We start from the raw sequence: 12,973 nt of genomic DNA on the forward strand, positions 1-12,973 counted from the left end.
TAGTAATGAGACATAAAGAGAAGTTCGTATTTATAAATTTATTCACATTATTCTAGTCTCATAAGTTACAATATTATTCCTTATCGAGACTCTAGATTCAATTTAGTATTGTCTTCTTCCAGTCAAGAGAGAAGCAAGCCTATATATACAGTATTACAGTATTCTCATTATCATCGAGCTATAATCGATGGGCAGGCCCCTATTGGGCAACCTCTAATCAGATGGAAAGTTATATACCGAGCCTACTGTGGCCGGGCGCCTATGAGCGAGCCCAGCATGGTCGAGATACATAGCCTAGTATGGTCGAGCGCCTATGAGCGAGCCTACTACGGCAGAGCAGTTATATATACCGAGCCTTATAAGGTCGGACAATTATTTTACTTACTATATTGAAGGAGTTGAGTCAGTATTAACAGATAAGTATATCTCCAGATCATCTTTGACTCCCAATTACTTTCAGTTATTATATTATCAGTTCAGTTTCAACTTTCAGTTATGTTATTGCCTTATATACTCGGTACATTATTTTGTACTGACGTCCCTTTTCTAGGGACATTGCATTTCATGCGTGCAGGTTCAGATAGATAGACGGGTAGACCTCCTCAGTAGGTATTTCCAGAGTTCAGCCTGATCGGTAAGCTCCACGTCCTTCGGAGTTATCAGGTCTAGGTTTTTGTGTATATCTTCTGTATGTATATATATATGTTATGGGTAGGTCGGGGCCCTGTTCCGATCACAATATATCCATCAGTAGAGGCTTGTAGACATATCCTATCAGTTAGTGCACTATGTTGGGCTTGTAGGCCTGATATGTATATTTTGGTAGTTTGTCAGTTGTAGTAGTTATGACGGCCTTGTCGGCCCAACTTTATATTAATATTTAGTCAGCGCTAGTTTCCATTCAGTTTTATATTTTGCTTCGCAAATTGTCTTGCAAGGTGGCCCCATGGCCAAATTATGACATTATATGTTCAGAGTCCCCTAGTCGCAATTTGGTACACCAGGTTAGTTGAGGCACCGAGTGCCAGTCTCGCTCCCAGGTCGGGGCGTGGAAAATACCTACTAGCTTTCTACCTTAATCTTCGACTTCAACACCCTTCTATCTAGGGCCATGTCCTCAGTCAACTCCAGTTGCGCCATGTCCCACCTAATAACCTCCCCCCAAAACTTCTTAGGCCTATCTCTGCCTCTCCCAATACCCACTGAGGCTAACCTCTCGCACCTTCTGACTGGGGCTTCTATGCTTCTCTTCATAATATGTCCGAACCATCTTAACCTCGCTTTCCGCTTCTTATTCTCCATAGGGGCTACTCCCACCTTGTCCTGAATAAACTTCATTCCTAATTTTATCCAACCTGGTATGCCCACACATCCACCTTAACATCCTTATCTCATCTACTTTTAACGGGATAATACTTTGCTCCATACAACATAGTCGGTCTAACTACAACCTTGTAGAACTTGCCTTTAGGTCTCAGCGGCACATCCTTATCATACAAAACACCGAAAGTGAGCCACCACTTCATCCATCCTGCTCCGATACGGTACATGACATCCTCATCAACCTCCCCGTTACCTTGTATTATAGATCCAAGGTACTTGAAACTATCTCTTTTGGGGATGACTTGTGTATCAAGCCTCACCTCCATATCAGCTTCCTGCGTAGCATTGTTGAACTTACACTCCAAGTATTCTATTTTGGTCCTGTTCAACTTGAAAACCTTAGACTCAAGGGTCTTCCTCCAGACCTCCAGCCTCTTGTCAACACCACCCTACAAATTGTTTCTTTCGATCCAAAATTTATTCTTTTATTTTTTTTTAAAGTTTAGTGTATCTAACCTAACAAATTCAGAAATGAGGAAAGGGTAATCTTTTAAATTATACTGCTAAAGGTTTCTCCTTTATTAATGGTTGGAGGGTACATGATGCATTTTGATAACATTTTAAAGTAGTTATGATTTTTTTTCTTTTCTTGTTTGGATGGCCAAGACACTATAGCTGATTTGTATTTTATATATTTCATGCCATTGTATTGTTTAGTTATTGTGTTGGATATATGGTTAATATTTCTATTTTTATAGGATTTTAAATACATAGTTCATATTCTTTTTGTTGTTATGATATCTTGTAATCGATAGAATACTTAAATATTTAATGGACCTATGTCTTACTCTATAGTAAGTAATATGGCATATTTTGACCACAAGTCATCAAAAATATCGTGCATACTAAATAGTGTTCATTAACACTATTGAACTCTAAATTGTTAATATCAACAAAATATATAGGAATCTAGGTATATTTTCCGCAAAATAAATATGAAAGTATATGTGCGTTTGAAATAGATGGATCATACATATAATATTGTTAAAATAAGCAATTTACTAATTTTATAACAATTCTTACGTTATTTTTTTTTCTTGCATTACTATTGACAGCATGACAACCTATATACTATTATGTATCATATGAATAATCCATGTATTAATTATCATGTATAACTAGTCCTTGAACTAAACTACCCCTAAAACAAATTAGAGACCTTGCCCAAAAAAAATATTTATATTCACCAAGTAATAGTATGACTACTAATCAAAAGCACATGGGCCAAAATATACCAGCAGTGATACAGCCCGTTGAGTCTAGGGCACTACCCAGCCCAAGAAAAGCCCACTAAGATCCAAACCTAAGATATAAAACCTCGCTTACCTAGGGTTCATGGTACAATCCTTTTGCTGCTGCAATCGTCTGAGGCTTCAGTGTGATTTTTCTCCGTTTTCCCCTCTTCTTCCAGCAGCCATGGTATTTTCTCTTACGATATCAAAGTTCATTATCACTTCTCATTCCTCTCGAAGTTTCTAATGCATTTTTCAATTTGTTTTTTTTTTCAGATTATTTCAGAGAAGAACCGTAGAGAGATCTCCAAATACCTCTTCCAAGGTTAGTATCTCTGAATCTCTGTACATCCTTCTAGAAGCTTCATTTTCTGATGTAATTTTTTTGATGATATTGTAGAGGGAGTTTGCTATGCGAAGAAGGACTATAACTTGGCGAAGCATCCATTAATCGATGTGCCGAACCTACAGGTGATTAAGCTGATGCAGAGCTTCAAATCTAAGGAGTACGTTCGCGAGACATTCGCTTGGATGCACTACTACTGGTACCTTACAAATGATGGTATTGAGTTCCTCAGGACTTACCTTAACCTTCCTTCTGAAATTGTGCCTGCTACTTTGAAAAAATCTGCTAAGCCTCTTGGTCGTCCCATGGGTGGACCTCCTGGCGATCGTCCCCGGTAATTTACCTATTCATTTTGTCTGCCTTGTTTGAAACTGAGATTTTGTGTGTGTATTTGTCGGAGGATTAACTGTATGTGTGTTATTCATTGGATATATGCAGTGGACCACCAAGGTTCGAGGGTGATAGGCCAAGGTTCGGCGACAGGGAAGGGTATCGTGCTGGACCAAGAGGTCCACCTGGTGAGTTTGGAGGTGAAAAAGGTGGAGCTCCAGCTGACTATCAGCCTGCTTTCAGGGTAATTGTTCTTATCTTTTTAAAAATTTTAAATCCCTAAAAAAATTCAGTTTGTTTAGCTTATCAGTTGTGGCATTTAATTTATTTCCTTCTTGTTTTGAGGAAAAAAATTTAGTTCATGTTGATTGTATCAGGATTCATTTGTTATGTCTGTGTAAAGGTAATGGGTTGATGCTAATGTGTATGTTTGTAGTCTTCTATTTAGGTTCACTTTGTAATACACGGTAGAATTCAACTAAAGATCTCTTACGAAATTGCCATTTTCCCTTATGATCGAAGTTGATTTTGCCAATGTTGCCTTTAGGGGTGTTCATGGTTCGATTTACGTCGGTTTTTCCCTAAAAAGAAACCAAACCAAGTAAGTCGGTTTTTCAAATATTGGAACCAAACCAATTAAGTCGGTTTTTTATTGATTCGGTTTTTATCGGTTTTTCGGTTTTTTCGGTTATTTATCATTTTTTTTAATATGAGACATACACTACCAAACGCATATTCCGGCGACTACATTTTCAACGTAACACTATCAAACTAATTGCTCTTTGATAAATCTATCATTTACCAAGATAATATTGATTATAATTGACTCAAATAGTGATGAGTAATTTAAGTACTCAATTAAAAATTAATTATTTTTAACATTAAATAAATTCTTGTACTTAGCAAAAGAAAACTATCAATCAAACTAGAAGATAAAGAATGAGATTATTATAATAGCAAAGAACTAGACCAAAAATACAAATGACTAATATGTACCATAAAATTTCAGAAACTTTATATAAAAATATACATATATATAGGTTTAATAATAAATTTATATAGCTACTTTTATAGTCGGTTTGGTTTGGTTTTTTAGGTTATTTTTTTATTAAAACCAAACCAAATTTGACCGGTTTTTAAAATTTAAAACCAAAACCAAACTAAACCTAAAAAGTATCGGTTTTTTAGTCGGTTTGGTTCGGTTTTCGGTTTGGTTTGGTTTTTCGATTTTTTATGAACACCCCTAGTTGCCTTGTTGCCATGTTATTTATGAACTGTTGTTTCTTGTGGTTGACCTTGTTTCCCTTAAATGTATTATTTTAGTTGCCAAATGAAACAGACTTGAAGCTTTAGAGTAACAATATTATCTGTGAATGCTCGAGTTTAGTGGCCCTGCTTTTGTTCAACCTCATTTTCCCCGTCCCTATGTTATCCCTCTCAAATGCTACACTTTTAGGTGTCTTTCATAGCTATGCTTATCATTTAAAAAAAGGAGAGGAGAAAGTTTCTCCAGTGTTTGTTTGGTCTATTTTATTTTGCTTTGTTGGGTATTTGCATCTCTGTGAATTTCGCAGAATTTCATTTATTGGCATGTTACCTGCTCAGAGAAGTATCTTAGGTTTTAACTAGAGTTTTCTGCAATTTTTTGGCTGAGTAGTTTTGTTTTTTGATCATACTGGTGTTCAGTTCCAACTTTTGTTACTTTACGTAGTTGATGAATGAATAAATATTGATTCATTTGACATACTGATCATTAATTTGTTATGTCTATAGTTGAGATAATATATTTAGATGAATTTCCATTAGAGTTGTTTTTTCCAAGTCTAAACTATCAAGCTATACTTGCAGGGTTCTGGTGGAAGACCTGGATTTGGTCGTGGATCTGGAGGTTTTGGTGGTGCACCCCCTAGTTCAAGCTTCTCTTAAATCCTTGCTATCTTAGGCTAGGTGGTGGTTGCAATTTTGATTATCAGATGTTGGAAACACTTGGTTGTTCATTTTCTTGTCAAACTTAAAATTCCAAGCTGGGCAAGTTTATCTTTATGGATCTTTAGAGAATTATAAGTTTTTACTTCTGTTTCTTGACCGTTTTTGATTTTGTGTTATTGAGATATACTTGCAATTCGTGTTATTTGAAATTGAAAATCTCTGGACAATGTTATCTTGGTGAAACAGCACTAGTTTTTATCATTTTCCCTGTCAAAACATGAGGTAGGGATATAATACCACTATTAGGGGTCGTTTGGTACGTGGACTAAATAATTCTGGGATTATAAAATAATCCAAATGGGATATCCTGGATCAAGTCACGGTATAAATTTATACCGCTAACCAAACATGATATGGATTTAATCCTACATCTTATGTACTGTACCTTAGGGGTGTTTAACTGGCCGGTTGGGATGGGTTGGACAAAAAAATCAGCTCGCCCGTTTAACGTTGCGGGCTGCGTTAGCGGGCTGTATTTTTTCAGAGTTTTTTTTTTGTCTGTCGGATTCGGGCTGTTAACGGGTTGTTAGCAGGCCGTGGATTTTTATTTTTTTTAAAGTAAATTTTGTTTTTCTTATTCAATGTTATTGATACTTACGTGTTTGTAAACTTTTAAGGCTTAGAATTAAACTTTTAAGTTTAAAATTTGAAATTTGAACTTTATAATGTTAAAATTAAAATTTGAAAGTAAGTGGCTACAAAAAATTATTTAATAAGACCTATATATAAGGATCAAGCTCCGAAGACGGTCATTTGATATTTTTATTGAATAATATATAATACTTCAAATTAAGTTGGTTCTTTTTTGATTTTGTTATTTTTGTATTTGCAAATTAAAATTTTACAACAATTATAAAAAATAAATAGTACATCATATGCTTTGCATCATTTTTGTAAGTTCATCCATGTCAACATTAGGTTTTTGATTCCCGGCATCGGTTGAATCGGAACCATAAACCATTATATCTTCAATTTCTTGGTCCTCCACTTCATCTACTTCGTCACGCCCTTGATTTCGTCGTTCTGATCTTATCCAATCTCTGAAGCACACTTGAATTTCCAAAGCGTTGCTACCCAATGAATGACGGGTATCTCCTACTTGCTGCCTTGCTTGGCTAAATGCGCTCTCTGATACGACTGTTGAAATCGACACATTTAGCACATCTCGAGCCATGGCCGAAAGAACAGAAAATTGATTTGAGTTGCTCCTCCACCAACCCAATGGTAGAAATTCCTTTGTGCGAGGCTCTGCTGACTTTTGCAAGTAGAATTGAAGTTCATTGTTATTCCTGCTACTGGTTTGTTGATGGCTTGATGCTCCCTTATTGTAGACCAAATCAAATAATCTTCAACACCATCATTATCATCCAAAGCACTGGTCCCAGATGTTGAAACTGAGCTTCAAGGAATATTTGCATCTACAGCAGAAGAAGCATCAACAATGTTAGCATAATAATTATATAATGTTTCTAAATGTTTGTGTAGATAAGAAATACAAGTGTCAATATCAGGAGTTTAAGTTGGTCCATAAATAAAAAAAAACGTTAATAAACGGGCTGAACCGGGCTGTAGCCCGTTAACAACCCGTTAACGGGTTAACGGGCTGAACCGGGTTGTAGCCCGTTAACAACCCGTTAACGGGTTAACGGGCTTAGCGGGTTTCGGTGCACCGGTATCAAAAAATTGTTCGTTTGAAACCGCTCCCTGCCCACCTCGTCCCAGCCCGCCCCCACGCTATAGTACCGGGTTGGACCGGGCTGTAAACGGTCAGCCCGGCCCGATTAACAGGTATACTGTACCTTCTATCCTGAACAAAGTCTGGTAGCCAATAGGATGTGAAATAATAAAGGGGTAGACACATCAGAATTCTGGTTTGGGCGTGGATAATATTGGGCGTGTATATTTATTCAAGTTAAAATGTGATTTTCTTATAAGAATATACTTTTTGTAAACTTTTACCAATATTTTTCCAATTGAAGGTTTTGTCAAAAACCCAGCTGCTGCTTATTTCAGTTTATTTTCAACTTCAAAATTTCTGCTTCCAGCATCTTAATAGTGTCCAGCTGTTTGGAATAGCTTACGTTCTCCACAGCTCTACTTGATGGAGCTGATTAAAACTAAAAGAAAAAGTGTCACTTGATGGAAATTTAGTTTGGCCTCTGTTAAACCAACTAAAAGTTCCCAAATTAGCTAGTTTTACATACTTTCTCGGACATCGTCCTCGGTCTGTCATGTTACAACTTGTCCCTTGCATCGCTTCATCCTCTTATAAATTGATTTCATTCAAAACCTTGGTCAAGGGTCTATTCCTTTTTACCTTTCCTATGGAAGTGTCAATTTTAGTTTCCTTTTTAAGGTAATGGTTGTTATCCCCGTACTTTATTGAAGTCCATTAGAAGGACTTTTGTGCGTGTACCAGAAATGTCGGATTTTACTTCTCCTAATTTTGGTTAACTCAACTTCAGGCAATTAGATAGGAGAGGCGGGAGTTGGTTGATATAGAATATTTGGCTATTGCTCAACTTGGACTTGGGATTGGGACTCAGATTGATTAAGAAAAGTGGCACTCGAACTTTTTGCATCGTATCTACTTGAACTTCGCACGACGAGAGTCGCTCGTGTGATGCTAATTTAAACTGAATCAAAACCTCTGGCCACTAACTATTATTGATGAAACCGTTCCAAGATTAAGATCAGTCGTGAACTAATCGATGTCTCCATTGGACCAGTAATTTATCATAGTAGCTTTAGTCCGTCAAAACTATGCAGAAAATATAAATTCTAAGAGCCTAATATAAAACATTTGAGCTATTCCTTAACATTCATACAATTTTCCAGATTGCACTTGGAGAAAGCATATAAACAATAAGTGGATTTTCATTTAACTCGAAGTGGTGTTTCACAGGAATACTTAAGCAGTTGTGGGATCCAAACAAGCAAAAAGAAAAGAACGCAGCTGAAGAAATTAGTGTATAACGTTAAATAAAATGACCAAAAAATGAGTTATAAGTTCCACCATACAATTAAAAGAAAAGAAAAAAAGGAAAAAGGAGGGGGAAAGTTTCACTCTACAATCTAGTAATCCAAAATAAGTAATGTGTTCGCTCTTCAATCTACAATTCATCGTAAGACTCCTCATCACCTGCTGCTGAATTTGCAGAACTTCCACCACTCTTCTCATAGGCCTGCCTTATGACAGGATTGCATACATCTTCCAGCTCTTTCATTTTCTCATCATAGTCTTCCTTCTCCGCGTTTTGGTTATCATCCATCCACTCCATAGCTTCCTTAAGAGCGCTCTCAATCTTCTCTTTGTCATCAGAATCTATCTTCTCCGCGAGCTTGTCATTGATTGTGTTCTTCATGTTGTAAACGTATGTTTCGAGCTTGTTACGAGAATCCACCTTCTCCCTTACCTTTCTATCTTCCTCTGCAAACTCCTCTGCCTCCTTCAACATTCTATCAATTTCTTCTTGGCTTAGACGCGACTTGTCGCTAGTGATGGTTATGGATTTGGACTTCTTAGCTGCTTTGTCTTGTGCTGTCACTTGTAGAATTCCATTCTCATCAATCTCAAAGCTCACCTCAATCTGTGGCACTCCCCTACAAAAGATTTTGAAAAGTTAACTTGAATCATAAATTCCAATAATCATAACATAGATAGTTTTTCTTTTTGCTACTTCTCAATTCTCATGCTTCTAAGTTAATTTTTGTTCAACTTACCTTGGAGCAGGAGGTATACCAGACAAGTCAAAGCTTCCAAGTTCACGACAATCCTTTGTCAAGCTTCTTTCACCTTCATATACCTAAAGATATCCACAAGAAAATGAAATTATGTACTAATTCTTATGCCCTAAGAACAATGGCAACCTACAATTCTGTTTGACATCAAAGAATTGCTGAAATTGTAGTTACCTTAATTGATACAGATGTTTGTTGGTCTTGATAGGTGGTGAAAACTTGAGTTTTCTTGACAGGAATCCTACTGTTTCTGGGAATCAACTTTGTCATAACACCACCCACTGTCTCAATTCCCAGACTTAATGGAGTCACATCAAGCAACAAAAGATCTGTTAAAAAAATGAATATCAAAACCAAAATATGATATGATCCTAATATTGAAAAGAAAAAGATTTGCTTCTGTTAAATCAGAGAAGAACATGATCATGTTACCTTTGGTTTCTTCCCCTCCTTCACCACCAAGTATTGCTCCTTGTACTGCTGCTCCATAAGCTACAGCTTCGTCCGGATTAACACCCTTGTTAGGTTCTTTCCCATCAAAGAAATCCTTCAAGAGCTGTTGCACCTTTGGAATTCGAGTACTCCCACCAACGAGCACGAGTTCATCAATATCCGTCTTCTTCAAATTTGCATCCTCTAATGCCTTCTTGACTGGACCCATTGTCTTCTTGAACAAATCCATGTTCAACTCCTCGAATCTCGCCCTTGTTAACGGCTCAGAGAAGTCAATACCATCAAAAAGAGACTCGATTTCAATGCGTACTTGGTGCTGGTTACTTAAGGCCCTCTTAGCTCTCTCACATTCCTTTCTAAGTTTTCCTAGAGCTTTCTTGTCATTACTAATATCCTTGCTATATTTTCTTTTAATCAACTTGATGAAATAGTCCATTAGTCTGTGATCAAAATCCTCTCCTCCTAAGTGAGTGTTACCATTGGTTGCTAGTACCTCAAAAACACCATTGTCAATGCTAAGTATGCTAACATCAAATGTGCCACCACCAAGATCATACACCAATATGTTCTGCTCTTTCCCTTTCTTGTCCAATCCATAGGCTATTGCAGCTGCGGTAGGCTCGTTTATTATCCTTACTACATTCAACCCTGCTATGGCGCCAGCATCCTTAGTTGCTTGCCTTTGCGCATCATTAAAATAAGCTACATTCAAACAAAATTACTCGATCAGCCAACAAAAAAAGAACGACAACTATTTCATGATCAAAGAGGAATTAATATCACAGTTGTAGCAATTAAATATACCTGGAACGGTGATGACAGCGTGTTTAATCGACTTCCCTAGATATGCCTCAGCTGTTTCCTTCATTTTTTGCAAGATCATAGCGCTAATTTCTTCTGGGCTAAACTTTTTAACTTCACCATCTTTAATCTTCACTTGTACATAAGGCTTGCCATCTTTGTTCACAACTTCAAAAGGCAACATCTTAATAATTTTTTGAACTTCTGGATCATCAAACCTACCAAACAACAACAACAAATCAAATCAGGATTCCAAAAATCTCAAACAAACACAACTTTAAAAAGAAAATTTATAGTTGATTCAAAACTTACTTCCTTCCAATGAGCCTTTTAACATCATATATAGTACGTTCCGGGTTAAGAGCTGCTTGATTCTTTGCAGCTTCTCCAATTAATCTCTCAGTATCAGTGAATGCAACCCATGAAGGGGTGATTCGATTCCCTTGGTCGTTTGCTATGATCTCGACATTATTCTCTCCTTTGTATACACCCACACAAGAATATGTTGTCCCTAAATCAATTCCAATCACTGTTCCAAGATTCTGTTTCTGATTTTTCTCTGCTGCTAGTGTTACTTCTAAGCAAAATTCTTCCAAAACATAAATGAAAATCGTCAGTTCATCATGTAGTAAAATTCAACTTATCTTAGAGAAAAGTCATACGTATTTGAATCAGTTAAGACCAAGAACGTTCAGCAATTAGACATATCGACAACCTAAGTACCTAACTACAATTAAATATATCAGGAAAATTGTGACGTTAATCCGGTCATAGTAAAGCCATCATTCCAGATGAACAGAACAAGCTTTCAACAAAATTTTACGATTTTATAGAAAAACACTGATTTTAAAGCGCACGTCAGTCTCTAGTTTTTTTCCTCTCTCTTTTCGTCAGTACGAGAATTTAAGAATATCAAAAGTAATGCTAGTTTAGAGACAAGGTGACTACTAGCAACACAAGAAACAGAGAAGAAAATATAGACAAAATCATTTGTAAGCGAAGAAATTACAAAAGGATAGGTATTTCAACCGTAAGACAAACTTGTGCATGTTTATGTTAAGCAACAAGAATAACGAGGTAGTATTAAGGAGCCAAGAAAAAAAAAAACTTGTAAAGGAATAAGTGGAAGATAATCACCTGAAACAAAAAGAAGCAAAATCACGAATGCTAAGTTTTTGAAATCCTTTGAACGTCGACCCATTCTCTTAATTTCTTCTTTCTTGTTTGATGAATTATGAACAATGAAGGAAGAGAGAAGGGTGAAGAGGCTATATATAGTTGAGGGTCGTTACCGTGAGGAAAATTCAGTTCGAGTTGGTTTAGGTTTGATGACAAGAAGCTAGAGTGTTCTCTCCAATAGTAGAGCAAGTTAGACTTAATATGCTGTTCTTTGCTTCAATAGTATTTTACATTTGAAGGCTAACACGTGGCGTTCTGTTCGGTTAATCAGAGTCCGCGAATGTTCTTGATTTATTGAGCACGTAGGATAATATAAAGTCCTTTCCCATAAAGGATAAAAGTAAATATTGGCTCTTTCTTTTGTTTTCTTTAAATACATAAGGCACTCTGAGAGATAATAAATTAAGGAGGTAATTTTCAATTAAAGACCCAATCTGTGTAGGTTACCAAGTGGCATAGTCTTGGTTTCAATTTGTGTAGATCCCAATTTACAAGTTCCATTCGGTCTAAGAATCAAATTTTGGGGGAAAATAAAAAATGGCTTATTTACAACTGGTAATTGAAAAATACTCATAATTTTAAAAGTAATCAAAATTTAGTCACTTTTTCATGTAAAGATAAAATCTGAATAAAAATATCATTAAAAATCTAGAAAAATTTCAGCATATTATACTGGAGTTCGAATTTTTTACATATGACATAGTGGCGGATCCAAGATTTCAAAGTCATGGGTGCTCGTCGGAGAGAGTTCTGAAAGAAGACGGTAAAAGAATTAAGCTATGGGTGCTCACTCAATAGTTATTTAAAATTTTTGCTAATTGCCTATGTAAATATATTAAATTCGGGTAAAGACAATGGGTGCTTGAGCACCCACAACTCTCCATGTAGATCCGCCATTGATATGAGATTCCAACATAATGTGCTGGAATTCCAACATAATATACTGGAAGTTTAAATGTAGAAACTCCATAATCCAGCATATGTGACTACTTTTCAATGACTTTGCAAACACTGACTATTTTTTGATTACCGGTCTGAAAGCTGGCTAGCCCATGCTATTTTCACCAAATTTTGTTGTCAAAATGGCATGACATAAAATTGCATGGGGCGCCCTATTTGGTCGCCCCTTTTTAACTTATACCCGTTTTGTTTTTCCGTTTGCATCCATACCCATTTTTTTGTTAAAAGTATTTTAAAAAGACGATTTTGCCCTTCTTTAATAAAAGACTATTGACAAACTGCGGGACAAAAACTTAAGCATGTTTAGGCTGATGTTTTAGTAAATAAACTAAAAATCTTTAGCTTGTTTAGACTGACGTTTCAGATAAAACTCAGGACAAAACTGTAGACTGTGTTACAAAACTTCAGCATGTTTTGATATGGAGTTTTAGCAAATGAACTAAATAACTTCAGCATGCATTAACAAAAACTCTTTAGAAAATTACATACTTCAAGACAAAAACTTAAGCATGTTTAGTCTGAAGTTTTAGCAAATGAACTAAATAACTTCAGCATGTTT

At 36.2% G+C, this 12,973-nt stretch overlaps 3 protein-coding genes across 3 annotated transcripts; 1 reads left to right on the forward strand and 2 right to left on the reverse strand.

Annotated features, from left to right (window-relative positions):
- Positions 1 to 1,062: 1,062 nt before the first annotated feature.
- Positions 1,063 to 1,649, reverse strand: LOC138905240 (uncharacterized). Its single transcript, XM_070193746.1, has 2 exons — positions 1,466 to 1,649; positions 1,063 to 1,355 (listed from the first exon to the last, which is right to left on the reverse strand). The coding sequence occupies exons 1-2, from the start codon at positions 1,647 to 1,649 to the stop codon at positions 1,063 to 1,065; spliced, it is 477 nt and encodes a 158-aa protein (XP_070049847.1).
- Positions 1,650 to 2,646: 997 nt separating this feature from the next.
- Positions 2,647 to 5,463, forward strand: LOC104113774 (small ribosomal subunit protein eS10z-like). Its single transcript, XM_009624059.4, has 5 exons — positions 2,647 to 2,802; positions 2,892 to 2,940; positions 3,016 to 3,295; positions 3,400 to 3,535; positions 5,140 to 5,463. Exons 1-5 carry the CDS (start codon positions 2,719 to 2,721, stop codon positions 5,215 to 5,217), a joined length of 627 nt encoding a protein of 208 aa, XP_009622354.1. The 5' UTR covers positions 2,647 to 2,718; the 3' UTR covers positions 5,218 to 5,463.
- Positions 5,464 to 8,237: 2,774 nt separating this feature from the next.
- LOC104113775 (heat shock 70 kDa protein BIP1-like) lies at positions 8,238 to 11,642 on the reverse strand. Its single transcript, XM_009624060.3, has 7 exons — positions 11,413 to 11,642; positions 10,588 to 10,864; positions 10,279 to 10,493; positions 9,454 to 10,176; positions 9,196 to 9,350; positions 9,004 to 9,086; positions 8,238 to 8,883 (listed from the first exon to the last, which is right to left on the reverse strand). The coding sequence occupies exons 1-7, from the start codon at positions 11,474 to 11,476 to the stop codon at positions 8,394 to 8,396; spliced, it is 2,007 nt and encodes a 668-aa protein (XP_009622355.1). The 5' UTR covers positions 11,477 to 11,642; the 3' UTR covers positions 8,238 to 8,393.
- Positions 11,643 to 12,973: the final 1,331 nt, after the last annotated feature.

Source organism: Nicotiana tomentosiformis, chromosome 1, assembly GCF_000390325.3.
Source record: "Nicotiana tomentosiformis chromosome 1, ASM39032v3, whole genome shotgun sequence".
NCBI classification, from domain to species: Eukaryota; Viridiplantae; Streptophyta; class Magnoliopsida; order Solanales; family Solanaceae; genus Nicotiana; species Nicotiana tomentosiformis.